The 19,842-nt window shown below is 40.0% G+C and overlaps 1 protein-coding gene across 2 annotated transcripts in view; it reads right to left on the reverse strand.

Moving 5' to 3' along the window:
• Nucleotides 1-4,998: 4,998 nt before the first annotated feature.
• GALK2 (galactokinase 2) overlaps nt 4,999-19,842 on the reverse strand; it is a 178,308-nt gene continuing 163,464 nt past the window's right edge. Inside the window, exons 9-11 of one of the 2 annotated variants that reach the window (XM_036734406.1) lie at nt 14,051-14,252; nt 5,728-5,862; nt 4,999-5,139 (exon numbers count right to left, since the gene is read on the reverse strand). In XM_036734406.1, the coding sequence (XP_036590301.1) occupies nt 5,067-5,139; nt 5,728-5,862; nt 14,051-14,252 (410 nt within the window). In that variant the 3' untranslated portion in view covers nt 4,999-5,066. Of the gene's footprint in view, nt 5,140-5,332; nt 5,863-14,050; nt 14,253-19,842 lie in introns of those variants that run through there. The other variant, XM_036734405.1, reaches the window with a different exon arrangement.

Consider the following 19,842-nt stretch of genomic DNA (forward strand, 5'->3'; position numbering starts at 1 on the left):
GTGGCAGAGCTGGCACATCCCCCAAGCATGGAACATAGTTCTCTAAACTATACAAGCAGTCATACCCCACTGAAAAACTCAAGGGTCAAGTTAGTTGGCTGGGAATATGGCCAGGCAGCAAAAATGCACCCAGATTCAGTCTCAGACTTTGGATTCTTTCTTTGGTGACAAAGAAGACCAAAACATACAGACAGAGGAGGTTAACAAAGTCAAGGAGCCTACAGCAGAGGCCTCCAAGAGAAGCATTAACTGGTCCCAGGCCATGGAAGAGCTCAAAAAGGATTTGGAAAAGCAAGTTAGAGTGGTGGAGGAAAAATTGGGAAGAGAGATGAGAAGGATACGAGAAAACCATGAAAAACAAGTCAAGGACTTGCTAGAGGAGACCCAAAGAAATACTGAAAAATATACTGAAGAGAACAACACCTTAAAAAGTGGACTAACTCAAGTGGCAAAAGAGCTCCAAAAAGCCAATGAGGAGGGAAATGCCTTGAAAGGCAGAATTGGCCAAGTGGAACAGGAGGTCCAAAAGACCACTGAAGAAAATACTACCTTAAAAATTGGATTGAAGCAAGTGGAAGCTAGTGACTTTATGAGAAATCAAGATATTATAAAACAGAACCAAAGGAATGAAAAAATGGAAGACAATGTGAAATATCTCATTGGAAAAACCACTGATCTGGAAAATAGATCCAGGAGAGATAAGTTAAAAATTATTGGACTACCTGAAAGCCATGATCAAGAAATTGTCAAGGAGAACTGCCCTGATATTCTACAGCCACAGGGCAAAATAGAAATTGAAAGAATCCACCGATCGCCTCCTCAAATAGATCCCAAAAAGAAATCTCCTAGTAATGTTGTCGCCAAATTCCAGAGCTCCCAGATCAAGGAGAAGGTGCTGCAAGCAGCCAGAAAGAAACAATTTGAGTACTGTGGAAACACAATCAGAATAACCCAAGATCTGGCAGCTTCTACATTAAGAGATCAAAGGGCTTAGAATATGATATTCCAGAGGTCAATGGAGCTAGGATTAAAACCTAGAATCACCTACCCAGCAAAACTGAGTATCATGCTCCAAGGCCAAATATGGACCTCCAATAAAATAGAGGACTTTCAAGCTTTCTCAGTGAAAAGACTAGAGCTGAATAGAAAATCTGACTTTCAAACACAAGAATCAAGAGAAGCATGAAAAGGTAATCAAAAAAAAGAAACTGCAAGGGACTTACTAAAGTTAAACTGTTTTGTTTACATTCCTACATGGAAAGATGATGTGTATGATTCATGAGACCTCAGTATTAGGGTAGCTGAAGGGAATATTCATATATATATATATATATATGTTTATGTTTATGCATATGTATGTATATGTGAGTGTGTATGTATGTATATGTGAGTGTGTATGTATGTATATATGTATGTGTATATACATATAGAGAGAGGGCAGAGGGTGAGGTGAAGATGAAGGGAAGATATCTAAAAGAAAATCAAATTAAGGGATGAGAGAGGAATGTATTGAGGGAGGGAGATAGGGAGAGATAGAATGGAGTGGATTATCTTCGCATAAAGGTGGCAAGAGGAAGCAGTTCTGTGGGAGAAGGGGAGAGGGCAGGTGAGGGGGGAATGAGTGAATCTTGCTCTCATCAGATTTGGCCTGAGGAGGGAATACCATACATAATCAATTGGGTATCTTACCCCACAGGAAAGAAGAGGGAAGAAGATAAAAAAAAGGGGGGGATGATGGAGGGGAGGGCAGATGGGAGTGGAGGTAATCAAAAACAAACACTTTCAAAAGGGGACAGGGTCAAGGGAGAAGATTCAATAAGGGGAGATGAGTTGGGAAGGAGTAAAATATAGTTGGTCTTTCACAGCATGAGTATTGTGGAGGGGTTGTACATAATGGTACACGTGTGGCCTGTGTTGAATTGCTTGACTTCTTGGGGAGGGTGGGTGGAAAGGGAAGAGGGGAAAGAATTTGGAGCTCGGGGTTTTAAAAACAGATGTTCAAAAAAAAAAAGTTTTTGCATGCAACTAGAAAATAAGATATACAGGCAATGGGGCATAGAGGTTTGTCTTGCCCTGCAGGAGGGGGAGGGAGGGGGGGATGGGAGGGGAGTGAGGTGACAGAGGGGAGGGCTGACTGGGGAAAGGGGCAACCAGAATGTACGCCATCTTGGAGTGGGGGGAAGGGTGGAGATGGGGCAAAAATTTGTAATTCAAACTCTTGTGAAAATCAATGCTGAAAACTAAATATATTAAATAAATAAAAAGAAAAAAAAAACAGGCAAGCAAGACAACTTTGAAAGTGCCTCATTGAACATAGTTTCATGTATACCCTTATTATCTGCTCTACTTTATATATGGAAATGCCCCTTCTATTTGATCATTATTAATTTCAGGGTTTTATAAAATGAAAAAAAATATTGATTAGCAAGCAAAATTTAGGTGAATTACCTTTATTTGCATTTTCTGAATAAAAAGCAGAAATTTCTCTCAATTCACATGAAATTTTTAGACTTTGAATTTGAAATTATGAGTCTTTCTGTTTCTTTTCCTCATCTTCAGTTTTACATATCTTCTTAGCTATCATCTCACCCCTTGTCCCAAGTTTCTAATTGCATCTAGCTCCCTTCTTCCTCACCCATCATCCTTTGTACTTATTTCCCCACCCCACCGCCTTTTTTTGCCTTTGTCCTATTTCTCTCTTTATTCACTCTTAAGCCTGTTAAGAATGAAGATAGTAGTATGTTAATAATGCAGAAGTGGTCCATTGCTATTAAAAAACACACACATAATGTCAGGATGATGCCATTGAAGTTTTTTATTCCATTTTCTTTATTCTGCTATTAGTATGGAAAGCAAAGCCCGATGGAGACCAGAGGAAGCTATGAATGACTGTACGAAATATCTAGAGAAGCTGGTATGTCTCTTATAGGATTGGGGATTCCCTCTCCAATGTTTCTATATAATCAACTCAAAATGGGGATAAATCCGAATTATTTCTAATATCCAAATTTGGGCCAGTAAAAAACCTAGATCTCCCTCTATGGTTTTGGAGGGGAGTAAAATCAACTTGCAACTGTTATTGTCTTATAGTTGCCAACCTAGCTAGATGTAAAGTTTCAGTAGCTCTAAGATAGCCATCTGAAAATCCTATCAAATGCAATCAGGATTTTCAAATGGCTGTCTTAAAGCTGCATCTTTCTTCTCCCCTTCTATGCTTAATCACAGTACTTCTGAATGATGCCTATACTGTCCTCCTTGAGTTCCAACACCTAAGGAACTATCTTAAAAAATAAAGAATACTGTATCATGTATTATCAGTAAAGGGTAAATTTTAGACATCACATACATCAAACACCATTCCCTTAGGCATAAAACTGAAGACTAGCTCCCCATTGCCTACCTTCATCAAATCTAAAACATGGCTGGTTGTCAGGGCTTTCTCTAACTTGGCCACAAACTACCCATCCCAGTCAGGCTGGTCCATGTTATCAGTCTACCTGGAATGCTTTGGTTGGGGAAAGGCCCAGTTCCTGTTGACCCTGGACCTAGCTTCTGTCCCCTGTGCTCTAATCACTGCTAGAAGTACAGAGATTCAACATACACCCAAACACAATCCTTTTCATGGTCACTTTCATCTATAATAGCTATAGATATACCCCTTATTGATCCATAGATGCAAACAGATCAACAGAGGCACATAACCAAACATGTTCAAAAGAGAGCTGAGAAGAGGGTACCGATAAGGAGAAAATGGAGCTGCCTGGTACAAATTTGCTTATAGTGATAAGTAATCATTTAATCAGTAAGTACTTTTTGAAAAGCCTCCCATATACTAGGTTCTGGGAATAAAAAAGCCAAAATGAAATATCCTCTGGATTCAAGGATTTTGTTTTTTGACGGAGGAGTTGATATTTACATATAAAATGGCCACAAAAGGAAGACAAGATCATTCTTTTTTGATGGACAGAGTCAGTGGCATCAGGAGGGAGTACCTGAGCTGAGCTTTGAAGGAAACTAGAAATTCTAAGAGGCAGGAGAGAGAAGGGCCATTTTAAACATGCGGTGAAACCTATTCAAAGGCATCAAGACGAGAAGGATAAAGTGCTACATGTGAAGATGGGCAAATACAGCAGTTTTGTTCCTGGAAAAGTAGGTGTGAGGCAGGTTATGAAGGACTTTCAGTCTATATATGATTCTAGAGGTAATAGGAAATCAGGAGAGTGACACGGTCAGATACGTGTAAAAGGAATATCACTTTGGCCACTGTGTAGAGGATGGATCAGGGAGGGGAGAGACTTCAGGGATACCACTTAGGAGGCCAATGCAAGGGTTATGATGAGGGCCTGAACCTTATATGTGAATGGAGAAAGGGGGATGGTGGATGGCAGAGATAATGCAGCAGTGGAATCAATAATAATTGGCAGATGATTGGATGTGTGGGAGAAGAGACTGCAGAGGAGTCAAGGATGATTCAGAAGTTGGTGTGTGTGTATACATATATATGTTCATTTTATAGCTATTTTATGTGTAAATATTGCTTCCTCCATGAAAAAAACAAAATCTTTGAATCCAGAGGATACTTCATTTTTGGTTTTGTATTCCCAGAACCTAGTACATGGGAGGCTTTTAAAAAAGTACTTACTGATTAATTTATATATATACATATACACACACACACACATGCAGATTAATTATCTCAATTTCCTACCTTCCACTGGGTATAAATACATACAAGAGTAATTAGAGAGTATCAGACCTTTCTTTATAAAATGATATAGACAGCAGTGCACATGACTTATCATAAAAACAAATCCAGAGAGAGGCCTAGGATCTCATGATTCCTCAAATTCCACCTGTTCTCAACCAGGCTACATGTGGAAGAACTCTACCCACCCTCACCCCAATTTGGAACTTTTGGGGGGGCAGGGGTGGGGACAGAGAAACAGTCTTACATTGACATTCTCGAAGTCCAAGATGATCTTCTGAACATTTGCATGTATTTCAATTCATTGTCTGAACAGCGTCATGAAGAAAGGTCAGAAAAAGCCGTATCGACTAGGTCACCATCAGCCGTTGCCGCTGCCACCATAGCCTCGATCCCTGCTTTCGCTTCTGTACTTGTCTGTGAGGCTGTTTATTCTGAAGATGAAGAATCTGAATCTTAATATGAGAAAGAGCCAGATAATCTAGAGTGATAATGCACACACGCACACACACACACCCTGTGAACAAGCTCAACCATTTCATGGCCTCAGTTTAATTATAATAATAAATTTAACTCAGTTTCCAACACATCTTGGTGTCCATGGTGGAAGGAAGAAAACAAATTTATGAGATATGCATGTTTTTATTTGTACAACTGATCATTTAAATCTTTGACATTTTCACATTGGTAAGGTTCACTTAATCATCAGTCATTAAAAGGTCTATCCCAGCAATATCTTGGCCATTATTTGTAATAAACATTTTTAAGAGGGAAAAAAGTGTTCATTACAAAGTGCAGAGAGCTTTCAACAATTTCTTTGGAAATATATCTTGATAATAGCAAACATTCACCATAATAGAAAACAGAGAGGAGATTAATTTACCGTGGCATAGGAAGTCCTGCCAGTTCCTAAATGCCCTAAATAGTTTCTCTGCGATTCTTACATTGTTTAGGCCTCAAGGAAAACCAAAGCCCCACCTCCAGGTTTGGTAGCAAACAGACATTGCTTCTCCACAGCTGACCTTCCCTTGTTGCTTTGGTAATAAGTTTCTTGCACATTTGCTAGAAGGTCAGGCAGCTTGTCAGTAGGTACCAATGATACAGCGCAGCCTCCCCATCCTGCTCCAGTCAGTCGTGACCCTTGAGCCCCAAACTGCCTACAATAATAAGAAGAAAAATTTAGAAACTGTCAATTAAAACAAGAGTGAACATCTATGGCTGGCCAAGTTCTCGGGAGAAAACACATATATGTGTTTCCAGCATTTGGGAAAGGTTACAGAACTTGAGACGTTTTAGTTGTTGATTTGTAACTAAAGTTAGTCCCCAGATTTGGCTGGCACTGGCTGTCCGCAAGGCCATGGCTTTCATCAGCTCTAAAAAAGAATCTTCATAGTCTTAATATTCTGTAGGCTTGCCATCAAAATGCTAATGATGGAGTGATAGAGGAGAAAAGAGACACAATGAACATTCATACCTGGATCAGCTAGAAGATGGCTTTAAGTGATATCAAGTTACAACTTAAAGCCCATATGCCTAAAAAAAAGATTTCTTCAGGTAAAGGTGGGTTTTTTTTTCCCCTTTGTTCTCAAGATTTGTTACTCTATATACAAATTCAAACTCCTCTGATATTTAAAGGTCTTAACAAACTCACCAACCTACCTTTCCATTATTAATCTTATTAATCATACGTATTTATTAAACCCAGACTATATGCCAAATCCTGTGCTTGGGTATAAATACAATAAATGAAACTATCACTACTCTTAAGGAGCTCCCCTTCACAACTTTCAGGCCAGTCTTGCTGATCCTTACATACAACATTCCATGCTTTTACACTGGCTGTCCGGCATGCCTGGAATGCACTCCATCTTTATTGTTGCTTTTTTAAATCCCTGGTTTCCTTTAATACTCAGCTCGTGTAATCTTCCAAAGGAGGCTCACCCTGTCCCTGGCCTCTGCTAGTAATCCCCAATTACCCTATATTTTTTCTCCATATAATTGTATGTATACAATGTTGTCTCCCCTCCTAGGGCCTATTGAGTTTCTCTAATACAAAAATCTCTGGTGCTTAATAAGTGCTTAATAAGCACAGTGCTTAATAGCTTGAGTTGCAGTCAGGAAGACCTAAGTTCAAATCCTGTCTCAGACATTTATTCATTAGTTGAGTGACGAAGGGTCAGTCATTTAACCTCTTTAAGCCCTCTCCCAGTCTCATCTATACAGTAATGATAATACCAGCACCTATAGCACAGAGGGGTTTTTTGAGGACCCAATGGGATAACGTTAAACGTTTTGAAAACCCTAATAACATACTCTATAAATGCTGTTATTTTCATTTTTGATGTGTAGCCAACAATCCTGTAGAGCAGATGACCTTGATTCTTACTAGAAAATCTGTCATAAAGGCATATATTATTAAAATTTATCATTTTACAGAAAAAAATTCCCACGAGAAAAATTCAAGCTTCCCTTATATGAAAATCTCTCTGGTGAGAAGGTGATAGACATAATACTTTCATACCTTTACTCCCTGGAGCCTCCTGGAAATAGCCAGACATTCCATAGGCACTCGGTACCACCAGATAAATGTTACTAACTTGGATGGCAATTGTCCATAAGACAGCCAATAGTCATGGGTTGGTTCCAGTTATCATCAGTTAGATGCTGTTTCAAACCTGGGATATGAGTTGAAGTGATAGGCCCCAATACAAAGTATGTGAGGTTTATTTCTCTCCTAATGGGCCAACTTGCCCTGACAACAAAATCTAACACATATTTGCAATCTTTACTAATAAATTTTTCTCCTAATTAGTAGCAGATTAAAAGCTCCACCACCAATATGGTTTTGCCCCCTTTTCCTCTCCTTCTAAATAAGTTACTTTATACTTCTTGTAAAATATCAATAGGCCATTTCCTCCCCATGTTATAAAACTGAGATTATTGCACAGTGGCAATTCTCTCCACCCACAATTTACCTACCCTTTCCAATGATCTCCTTAATTTACTTCTTTCCATCATCCATTGTATTCACTAAAATTTATTCTTCAAAAAGAGAAACACAAGGGAGAAGACAAAAGCTCACAAAAAGATGAATATCAGTTTTCTTTCTGTCCTGAAAACATTCATCTCTTCCTTCATTAGCTGCCCTAATCTGTTCCTCTCATTCTGAGGTCTGTAGTCACCCTTTGTCTAAAGCAGAGACCTTAAAAGCCACACAGGATCCAAGATTGCCTGGAGATCGAGAGGGCCAGTCTGAAGCGCCCCTCACGCTGAAGGAATGCATCCTCATGTCCAGGCCTTGCTCACTGTGGAGGATGATCCAGGAAAAACTAAAGCGATAGACCCTGAAAGGTTGGCTCCCATCTAACCTGAATTTAGATTCTAGTCTTCCATTTGAATGGTTTGCCCTAGGACTGTGAGCTCTCAAGAACAAAATCCACAACCTCCTACTAGACCCTGCCCCACCCCCAACACTTATTTTAATGGTATATTTTGTCTTTCTGATTTGAGTTATATCTGAATGCTGGAGGCTAAAACTCACCAAAAACACTGTTTTCATGTTATTTTGAACCTGGCTGAAACTAGAAACCAAAGGAGACTGATTAGGAGGTCTGTTCTCTTGTGATATATGTGCCAGTTTTTTAAACAGAAGGTTGAAGATGTTTCAGGTAAACACAAACTCCTGACTACTTTCCCAAGCCCCTTATAACTGATCCATGACTGCCCTGCAAAAGACTTAAAATGGGCTAAATGGAAGGCAAGACCTCATGACCCCAAGCCATCAGGGATCAAATTTCCAAAAGCAAGTATGATAAGTGTGCCTATAAATATGACTAGCATTCTTCAATTGCCAGCATTTGTGTCCACAAATCAAGAAGCTGCCCCAGCAAATGAGGAGCTAGGGCACATGTGCATGAGCATAATGCATACACATGCCCAACCAGATACATTCAAATCCCCTATCTTGAGTATCCACTCTGGTTTTAGTGAGTCCTTCAGGAAATATATAAAGAGTGCTGAGATCACCAAACAGGGAAACAAGAAAGATTTATTTTGAGAAAGACCAATAAGAAAATCATGTCTTAAGATTGTTGGAAGATTTTTCCCCCTCTAGGACCTGTGAGATGTTAAATATATCTACTGAGCTACTGCAAATCAGGAAGGCAATGTAGGAATTATGAAAACCTAAACCATAAACCTCCCAGCAAAACCTACTTTGATGTCTGTGATGGCTCAATGGGAAGTAATGTAGAAAGAGCTGGCAAAGGAGGCCGCGTTAGCCTGTTTCTGAAAAAACGCCATGAAGAGTCCATAAAAATCAAAGTCTGGGGGAAGTGAGGCTACAATGAATGATGCCCTCCTCCTCCTCCCATCATAAGGCACTGCTAATGATTAGTTGTTGTTGGCCAGCCAGTACAAACAAGCCCATGAAAAGCTCCCAGTTTTGTTTTGTGGTGGAATGCAAAGAATGTTGGATTTGGAGACTCTAGAGCTCAAAGAAACCTTGAAGGACATCTAATACAACCCCCTAACCATTTTAGAGATAAAGAAACTGATGCTCAAAGAGACCTAGCAACCTAAGCAAGGTCACTCAAGTAGAAAAGAGCAGTACCTGGGCTGGAACCCAGGTCCTGGGACTCTAGCTCCATATCCCTTTCCACTCCACCAACATTGGGACCCTGGGTTTGAATCCTGGATTTCTGCTAACCTGTGTGATGCAGGGTAAGTCAGCTACTGCCCTAGACTTACCTTTCTTCACCTGTAAAATCAGAAAGCTGAACTAGTTCCCCTCTAAATCTATGCTCCTACAACCACAGTTTAATAAGCACATTCTTTAATTTGTCTGATTGAATAGAAGACAAAAGGTAAAAAGATGGCCAACCATTATATCTCCAAAAACAAAAAGCAAGTTTTCATTTGAAAACTGAGAGAAGATGGACCAAACGATGGCAAACTGTGTCAGTGCCTCCAAAGCGTTACCCGTATAGAGTCTCTCTTCTTCTGGGCAGAAGAGAACCAACTTTCAGCTCCAAATGAAATCAGATAGCTGTAACTATACAAACTGCTCTTCTCAGTTCAAAACTGGAGGGTTGAGATGATTCATGGAGGCAAAAGAAGGCCATGGAATTGGTCTGTACCAATTTTTTCAGGCTACATAGCAACTTAACTTGTGTAACCTTTGCTGGCCCAGTACTTGAAATGGGTTCCATAAAAATTTGTCATTCAACTTCCTTAGTAACTTCAGAAACAATGTGGCAGTAAATCTTCTCTAATTTCAACAAGTGTCAAAACTGATATTAAATATGTGAATGTGTTTCTCAAGTAAAACCAAAACAATTCTTTTCAAGATGGGATTGAAGTAACCAATAAGTAGTGGTGAGGATATAATTGACTTGGCTTCAAGTTCATTTTGTATTGTCAATCAATTCTGCTTTAACATTTAACTATTCTTATAAAAATTTTACATGCTTTTTGTTTATTTATGAGAGATATGTTATAATTCAGGCATCATATTTTTTCCCTTCATCAAGTCAGTTCTGTTGCACATAATTAAAATTTTCCAATAAAAAGTCAAAATGCATTGTGATTTTTTTTTTATCTCCCTCTGGACCTTTCTTTGGATTCGTTGCTAAATAATTTTCCCTTCAAGGTGGTAAAAAGCTATCCTAACAATATGGCAAATACTCACATGACCTCTAATTTTCTTTTCTTTCTGCTAGGGTCATAAAACAGGTTGCTTAGGTTTTACATTTGTGAGAGATCTCTCCTCCATTCAGTCTTCCAAGGAATTAGTCAATCCTATGCAATTCCAAAATGATTCAGTTTCTTTAGGCCTCACTTCTGTACTGCGGTCTAATCTTAGTCCTGGGATAATTCAATTGTTGTCATTCCAACAAGAGCACCACCAAAGAGAATGAACTTAAGCCGCACCACTTGGATCCTTTCCATGTCTGCTTTTAAGACCAAAGCTGGAGACTGAAGGGAGCTGAGGCCAGTTAACAAAGATGGCAGGGCCACCAGATATGGGGGCATTGCATTTCCGGAGGGATTTAAAAATCCTTCCCATTGTCAATTGCTGCAATGGTGAACCCACTCAGGAGGACAGGAGCATGCAAAATGAATAGCAGAGAAAGGAACATGTGTACACAATAAGTGCCAAAGGTGGATTGTGAATTTCAAATGTCAGTGGCAGGTTAGTGGGGCACAGTGTGGGCTAGGGCCAACTGGGCAGGCTGGAACTTGAGATATGATGGTGGATTATAGGTTTTTAGAGTTATCAGAAACCTAACAGATCATCTGGTCCAACCCCCTTTTTTTACAGATGAAGAAATTCAGGAACAGAGAAGTTAAGCAAAGTGCCCAAGGTCATGAAGGTAATTTAGTGGAAGAAGCAGGATGAGAACCCAGGTCTTCTGACATAAGAGCCAATGTTCTTTCCATAAGATCAGGGATTCTTAACCTTGAGTCAAAGAACTTTTAAAAAAATTATAACTATTATAGTATAATTGGTTTCCTTTGTAATTCTATGTTATTTTAATTCATTCATATAAAAGATATTTTTTTCAGAAGGGGTCCATAAGCTTCACCAGAATGCCTCACCTTCACCAGACTTCACCAGAGTCCTCGATACAGAAAAAGTTAAGAGCCTTTGCCCTAGACAATGACCAGGGAGGAGGCTGGTGTGGAATAGTGAGAGAATAATGACTTGAGTAACCTTTTCTTCCTTTAGAGAACTGGGTTTGTGGCTAGAAAGCCTGGACTTCTGAGTTTCCAGATTCATTGCTTTATGCAGGAACATGAACAAGTTACTTAACCTCTCTGATCTTCAGTTTCCTCGCTGTACAGTGCCAATAATACTTGCCCTTCCTCTCAAACACGGTTCTAGAGGAAAGTGATTTGTAAATTGTAAAGCTTAACTACCCACATGTGAGCTCTTGTTGTTACCAATCTGCCTTTTCCTTCTCTGTCTTTGCATCCCCAATGCCCACCACGGTACCTTGCACATAGTAGGGACACAATAAATGGTTCCTGTTTTATCTTTCCTACTTTTTCTATTCTTCACAATCCTTTCATCTCACTCTTGATTTCTTCCTTTGCCATCTCCCAATTATATATGCCAAGTGCCCTGAGTTTTAAAAAAAAAAAAGTGCTGTGGCCTGCCCCTTTCACATGTGATACAAATTACCCTACTGGACACGTGTTTTGTCACTCAACCCCTCACTGCTGTTCTACTCTGGATGTGTGTCTGACACTCATGTCTCTTCCCTGAGAAATATCTGATGTGTGTTCAGGCCATACATACCAGGAGCACTGAGCTCTCACTGACTGATGACTATGGTGACAGCGATGAGGCCATTAGCTCCCCCAGAAATAAAAGTGTCAGACAGCCAAGTCCAGCCAAACATATCAGACCTTGGACAGTAAGTCTTTATATGTTCACCAGAGGAGTAAGTAAAAACTAATTTTGGTACTCTGTAATTGGTTTTCCAAACAAGAAAAAAAAATGGAGAGGAACAACTTTCTCCTTTTTTTTTTCTTTAAACATTTTTTATTTCCCTTTTTCTTACCACTGTTAATTTTTTCTAAAGAAAAAAAAAACATTCCCTTTCCTCCAGCTGTAGTTTAAGGTCTTCAACTTCCATTCTTTAAAAAAAAAAAAAGGGGGGGGGGAGTGCCATTTTCTAAAACCACTGCTCTAGCAAAGGCCTAGTTCACTTGCAAATCACTACCAACAGTGTGTGATACTGAAAATGGTGGCTGTTATATCATAACAGGTGCTTAATAAATGCTTACTGAATAACTAATTGATTCATCCCACAAAGGTCAGGAAAAATTAGAAGAAAAGTACATCTGTAGATAGAACTCATTCATAACTCAGAGAAGTTTTATTTTTCTACTTTTCTAAAGGGAAATGGAGGAGAGAAAAATCTCAAGACTAAGAACTCAATCAATCGATAAGCATTTATTCTGCATCTACTATATGTCAGGTACTGTGTTTGGCACTGGGGATATAGACAAAAATGGAAAAGTCCCTGCTCTCACGGAGCTTATCTTCTCTAAGGGAAAATGTCATGTACACATATGAGTAAATGTAAAACATATACGTAGTTACACAGCAAGCCTGACTACTGTTCTCAGGAGAGAGAACCTCAGCAATTGTACTGGCCAACTTTGCTTAGACAGCTTCTAAAACTACAAACTACTCAACTATGTTTCATCAGAAACAAAAGGGGATAAACCTTTCCTCACCCCTGCCCCACCTGATCTGTCCAACTGAAGTAATGTGCAAACTTTTCCACATCTTCAATAACTAAAATTATTTGTCTCCTCCCATTCCTATGCTCTCCATAGTTTCATAAAATAGTCCCTTCAATAAAACAAACTCCGGAAGATTCTTCTGCAATTAAAGAACAAATATTGACGTCAGCAGAAGGGCTCATTAACACTGGGCAAATTCTCTCAACAGGTTGCATTACACATATGGTTTATGAGCATCAGACCCATTCAGTTTAATCTTTCCATGCTGGCTCTGTGGCAATGGACGAGGCAAACCACCGGCGCCAAGTAGTTAATTGTATTTTCCTTATTAATTACATGCAGCATTTTATTCTGGTCTCACAATGGAAATGACATCTACCCAGCCATTAGAAAGCTCCCTGGATTTCACTTTCTGTTCTTTCCGGTCATTTCTATATTTTTTATTTACATGTCCAACTTGTATATGTTAATATCCCACTGCCTGTAAAGCACAAAGCAAGTCATAAAATATTCTAATTCTTATAAAGTTCAATGTCTCAACTAAACCTTTGATAACTGCTGCTTAATCCCTTTCTTCCCAGCCAAAGAGTCTCAGCTTTACACAGAATCTCAATCCCTAAGAGGCCTGAATATCCCAGTCATGTCATGATCCTCTACTACTTGTACAAGAGAACTCCAGAAACAGGCAAAAAAGCCAGTTTGTTTGAGGGTAGCCTAGGAGTTGTGCAGATTAAGACACATTCAGCCCAAAGTCATCAGTAAGTGAATTAAGAAAATATTTGAAGAAAGCTACTACTGCCTTCATGAAAGATCTAAACACATGATAATAAAGAGTTATTTATTATGGAGATTTCAAAGAAGAGTTGACCCTGGACCAGGGGGGAATTATGGCTGCCATTGAAGGAATCTTTCATTCTGTAAACATTTGTCAGCTGTCGGAGAGAACCAGTGTTAGCTGGAGAATGTCCTAGGAAGCCATTCAGTAAGCACGAGATTGGGACTCATTTTCCTTTGAAAGATGGTCATACATTTTAAACTAATTCTCAAGATGCCCCATCTTTTCCTCCCCTCCCCCAACGAACTTACCGACAGACATCCACCAGCCGATCCAGTTCGGGACAGCTGCACTCGTACAAGTTCTTACAGCTCACATGACTCTGGTTCATCAGGTCTCCCAGCAGCTGGACGGCATTGGCAGGTGCTTCCTCACATATCTTCTTAAACTGCAACACCCTGGCTGCCTCACTGAACACATGCTTTGCACGCTGGTACAACTTGAAAAGGAGTACTTGGTTAAAAAAAGAGGGGGAGACATGTGGTTAGAAATAGTCACAGAATCCCATCCCAAGGGCCCATAAAAATATAATCATCAGGCAGCTATTTCTGTCCTCTTACTTTACCAATCCTTACGTTCAGCCTCTGTTTTGCAAGGTGATCTTTCCTAGCCAAAGCAGACATTCTTATAAACTAATCTCAGATTCAGTAGAAGTAAAACCCCCAAATTTTTATATTTTGAAAAAAAAAATAAACCTCTCTCTAAATTATTCCAAACTGTCATTTTCTACCTGTGTGACCTTGGATAGGTTAATGCATCTCTCTGGGCTTCTGAAGTGTCTTCTATGAAATGAAAGGATTGGACTGGATGACCTCTTAACTCTGAATCTATAATCCTAGGATCTTAGAAGGCACAGCAGGTACCATCAATTAACCAACAAACATTTATAAAATGCTTGTGTTATGCCAGGCAAGAGACAATATGGTGCAGGGGAGGGAAGGCTGACATACTGGCCAGACTCTTAATTTTTCAGGGCCCAGGCAACCCTCTAAGACTACAACAGGGGAAATAGAATCCATTTTCAGTGTTCCTAATACTGATAAAGTTTAAAGTCCAGACCATTCCCTTCACCTCTCTCCCCCAAAATGCCAGGCATTCTGCTAGGCATTAGGAATAAAATGGTAAAAGTGAAACAATCCATGACCTCATGGAGCTTACATTATGTCAGTCAATAAAAAGTGCTTTCTATGTACCAGGCACTGTGTTAGGCATTGGAGATACAAAGAAATGTAGAAGACCTTGGCTCAGCTATTGAGGAGCCACATACTTATGCAGGATAAACTGGAAACACTCAAGTGAGGGAAGGGACTCGAATTAAGAGGGATCAGGAAAAGCTTCCTGTAAAAGGTGGGATTTTAGCTGGGACTTAGAGGAAGTCAGGAGGCAGAGGTAAGGAGGGAGGGCATTCCAGGCATGGGGATGGAGGAAGGGAATGCCCAGGATTGGAACATGGAGTACTTGGTTTGAGAAACGGCAAGGGAGTACATAGGGACTAACCTGTCATTTCACTAATATAGGGAACTCCCTTGGTGAAAAAACTCCTTCTACCAATGAAGGCTGGCACTTCCTCTGCAACTCCTGGTCTCAGAGAGCTGCCTAGGGTACTGAGAGTTTATATGATTTGCCCAGTCACACAGCCAGTCTTACCAATTCTGAGGCCAGATCTCTCCCTACTATACCATACTGCCTCCAGTCATATATATATATTTAAATATATAAAAAACCTCATTTTGTATAAATTTAAATCTGCAAACATTATGTACATAGTTAAGAATATACAAAATGAATATGAGGTCACAGGTGGGGGTGGAGTGTGGAAGCATTTATCAGCAGTGGATCAACACATTCTCCTAAGTTATTCGGAACATCTTCCACATCTGTTAGAAATAATTTTCTTTTATTCCCTTTTTTTGGGGGGGGGAGGTGAAATGAGGGAGGACTGAGTCCTCCCACTTTTCCTAGGCCTGATCCTAATCCTAATCAGCGTGGAAGCTTTAACCTGTGCCATTTGTTTACCAGGCACACAGCTCTGATATGTCTCCCTGTGTTAACGCTAACTGCATACATAGCTCTGCAAATACGTAGCCTTACAGGACAGTTGTGAGGATCAAAGGACAGAATCTCCATAAAGCATTTTGCAATGCTAAAGGTGCTAGATGAATATCAGCCATCATCACTACTATTATTTTCACTTAAGCCAAAGTACACAGAGAAGTTGCTACTTCAACAAAAGGGTGTTTTTCAAAGGGATCCTGCCCACTTAAATCTTCTGGAGTCTCACCAACAGTTGACATCCCCTAGCACTCCATTTCTCTTCCTTTGGCTTCTACTGAGAACAGCTACGCCAGAGCCCTGCCCTCAGGAAACATGTCTAACTATGCAGCTTACTCTCCTTTACATATAATAACATTAATGGTTCACACTGCCATGGACTTTCAGGTTTAATCCAAAAACACAAATAAGTAATGATGAGTCAGGATGGAAAAAAAAAAAAACTCTTGGCCTCAGGTGAACACTGCAGGCAGAAGAGTTCTAGGTAACAGGAAAACCAGGACTGCCAGTGCCTAGCTTAGAAACGAGTTTCATTCCAAAATTTCCTTTGTAAGGCAACCAATTATTGGAATTCTAAAAGGCATCCCACTCCACCCCACCAACAATACTATAAATGGTTACCAGAGATGGCAAGTTAGTTTTCTAGGCCAGCCCGCAGGACCCTATTTAACTAAGAATGTACATTAAAACTGATAATGACAGCTTAGGCCTCAGGGCAGTGAGCTGGGAGCAGGGGTCACAGGCATCACAGGCTTAGGCAAAGGATCCTCTAAAAGTCCCACTTATTCATAAGGTGCTCATGGCAACAGAAGCAGGGGAGAGAGGAGGAGAGGAGAGAAGGAAGAAAGGTGGCAGTCATTTGCAAAGGTTACGTGTAAATGAGAGTTTATATATCAGAGAAGGCCTGAAGTCAAATATCATTCTAAATGACACGACACAAGTGCAAAGAGATAATCAAGAGAAAAAAAAAAAAAAACCACTCACAATGACAGCAAACTACTTGCAACATTGAAAGGTGGGTAAATTGGTAATGACCTTTCCAGCTGTCTTACAGGAGACATCCACCATTCCTTAACCTGGAATGCAACTTCACCAGAGCTTTATCTCCTGTCCTCCACTCTAGCCAACTGGCAGCCTGGCATAGTAGAGTCAAGAAGACCCAAATGCAAATCAGACCTCAGACATTTACTGCTAGCTCCATGACCCTGGTGTCTCAGTTTCCTAGCCCCTACCTCCAGGTATTGTTATAAGGATCGAATGAGATAATATCTGTAAAGCATTTATCACAATGCCTGGCACACAGTAGTGTCTGTATAAATGCCAGCTGTAGTTGTTGTTACTTGGATTCAGGGAGACTGGAGTTCGGGTTCTACCTCAGACACTTACTAGCAATATCACCCCTAGGAAAATCACTTGGTTTCTCTCAGTTTCCTCCCCAGTAAAATAGCATTTATTTCTCACAGTTTTGTTGTGGGGATAAGATAATGTATAGAAAATATTTGGTAAATGTTAAAGCATTATATAAGTACTGCTATAATAATATTACTGTTTCCTTCAACATACTGATGCACTTTCTCACCTCCACCTAACCATTACCATCTACCATAAAAACTCCTCTCTCCTCTCGCTTCTTCAGTTATCAAAATCCTACCAGTCTTTCAAGATCAATCTCTCTATTTCTCTCAGTCTCTCTCATTGTGACAGCTCAGGGTCAGTCAGTCAACAGGCATTTATTAAGCACTCACTATGTGCCACGCATTGGGGATACAAAAGGCAAAAGACAGTCCCTGGCCTCAAAGAGCTGACAGTCCAATGGGGCAGACAACGTGCAAACACCTATCTACAGACAAGATATAGGCAGGATAAATTGGGCATAAACAGAGCCTGAAGGATGCTTACTGCAGACAACACACGCTAAGTGGTCGAAATGGAAAGGAGATGGCTTCCCCAAGCAATCACCACTAAAACACCATGTGTGGGTTTTCTGTTTCCTGCTCCTTTTTTATTATTATTTAAGCTCAGTTTCAAGCTAAATGTATAAAATGCCAACTTTAGGATTACATATGTTTCAGTTTACTTCTAAATGACTTTACCTCCCCTAATCAAAGGCTGGGCCTCAAAGTCAGTGGTTTATTTGGGGGATTTTTCCCCCTTAAAAATACTTATGGATGAAGACATCAGTTCCAAAGTCTCTGATTAGGACAGCCACACAGTGCCCAAGACACTGCAAGAAAGTGACATATTATTTAGCTAAGAGTTATGGGGTATATGTGTGTGGTGGGTGGTATTGTGTACCCTCATGACTCACTTTTGGTCACTGCACTTAGAATACCATACACAAGTACACTTCAAGACAACAGCTTTGTACACATTTCCAACCAAGAGTAACCCTCTGGTTTTCATTCAAAATTCCTCACGTTCGAGACTCAGCTGTGACTAATGTTCAGACCTAAGCTCGACCTAGACTTGGAATGGTCTGGTTTCTTCAGAGCTATTAATAGCACCTCCCAGATAAGACCCCAAGATTTTATCAGAGCATCCCAGGTGATTTGATACAGGAAGGGACCTTAGAGAACACCAAATCCATGACTTCTCATTTTACAGGTAAGACATTCCGTCTCAGAGCAAAAAAAATAATAATAATAATAATTTGCCCACGATCACACAGTTAATAAGTGGGAAAACCAGGATTCAAACATCTTCTCTTTCTCTATCCAGTGCTGTTTCCACATCACCATGCTTATAATAATACTCCTTTAAACATCCTATCCTCACAAAAAAATTCTCTCCTAACAAAAAATTTCCTACAAGAATGCTCCCAGACCTAGGGCATCTCTTAAGGTGGTACCGACATTTCCATAGCTTACCCACTCTGGTAAACCACCACTGAACAGTAGTAACGCTAGAATAAGCTGAAACAAACCTGTTTTCGATTGTGATGTAAAGCTCTTGCCAAGGGCTACAACTGATCCCAAGGACCACCCTTTGGGAAGCAACATTTACTTGCCTGTTGCCTTGTAATGCTTTGGGGTCTGCTGTTCTGGCATATGAACAACTCCCTACTGGACATATATCAGGAAGTCTGAAGTGGGGTCCATGATACCTTTGCTTACAGCCTTTACACTGGCCTTGTTTACAATCTCACAGAATCCTGGGGAGCGATTATGTCATTAAAAAGACGGGGGAAGCTGGTTTTTATATCTTTCTTTGTTGATGTGCCCCCCATCCCAACAAGTCCAACCTCAAGAATCAGAGTACATACAAAATGGCTGCCCTGGCCCCCAACACATATACACAATAATGAACTGCTAGTGATCTAACCACAGGAAATCTGAAGACATAATCTGGAAATAGGCTACATTTTCAAAAAGTGGAAAACGCATTGGATTAAGAGCTAAGAGATCTGGGTTCTAGTTCTGACTCTGCCACTTACTAGCTGTGCTACTATAGGCAAGTTATTTCTTCATTCATAAAATAAGGGAGCGGGACTTAACTTGGTGATCTCAAAGGTATTTTCCAGCTTGAAAATATTATGCTTTGAATATAGAGAACTTTCTTGGAAATTTCACGGGATGCTCTGTAAAGTAAATTTATGAGACTAGTATTTTGGGGGTTATTGTTGCACAGTTAACGAAACAAATCCTGAAACAATATAATGACACAAAATGTAATGTCTCAATGGTAAGAGCAACACATTGCTGAAGTGAAATATCAATGATGGCTTTATTTTATTTCTTGAAGAATTTTCATATTCAGTGAATTGGATTCCATTTTATAGATCAAAATGTTTCCTTTCTCAATGGCATGTATTTGAGCCCATGAGGCCAACTGGCTAGCCTATGGATTATCAATAATGCCATAAAAAGATTGGCAGGTAAGGGAGTTTTGCCCTTTTTGGAGAGATCCAGGCCCATTTCTGACACCTCTCTCTAAGACGTTTGTGTGTGTGTGTGTGTGTGTGTGTGTGTGTGTGTGTGCGTGTGCGTGTATG

Source organism: Trichosurus vulpecula, chromosome 8 (genome assembly GCF_011100635.1).
Source record: "Trichosurus vulpecula isolate mTriVul1 chromosome 8, mTriVul1.pri, whole genome shotgun sequence".
Classification (NCBI taxonomy): Eukaryota; Metazoa; Chordata; class Mammalia; order Diprotodontia; family Phalangeridae; genus Trichosurus; species Trichosurus vulpecula.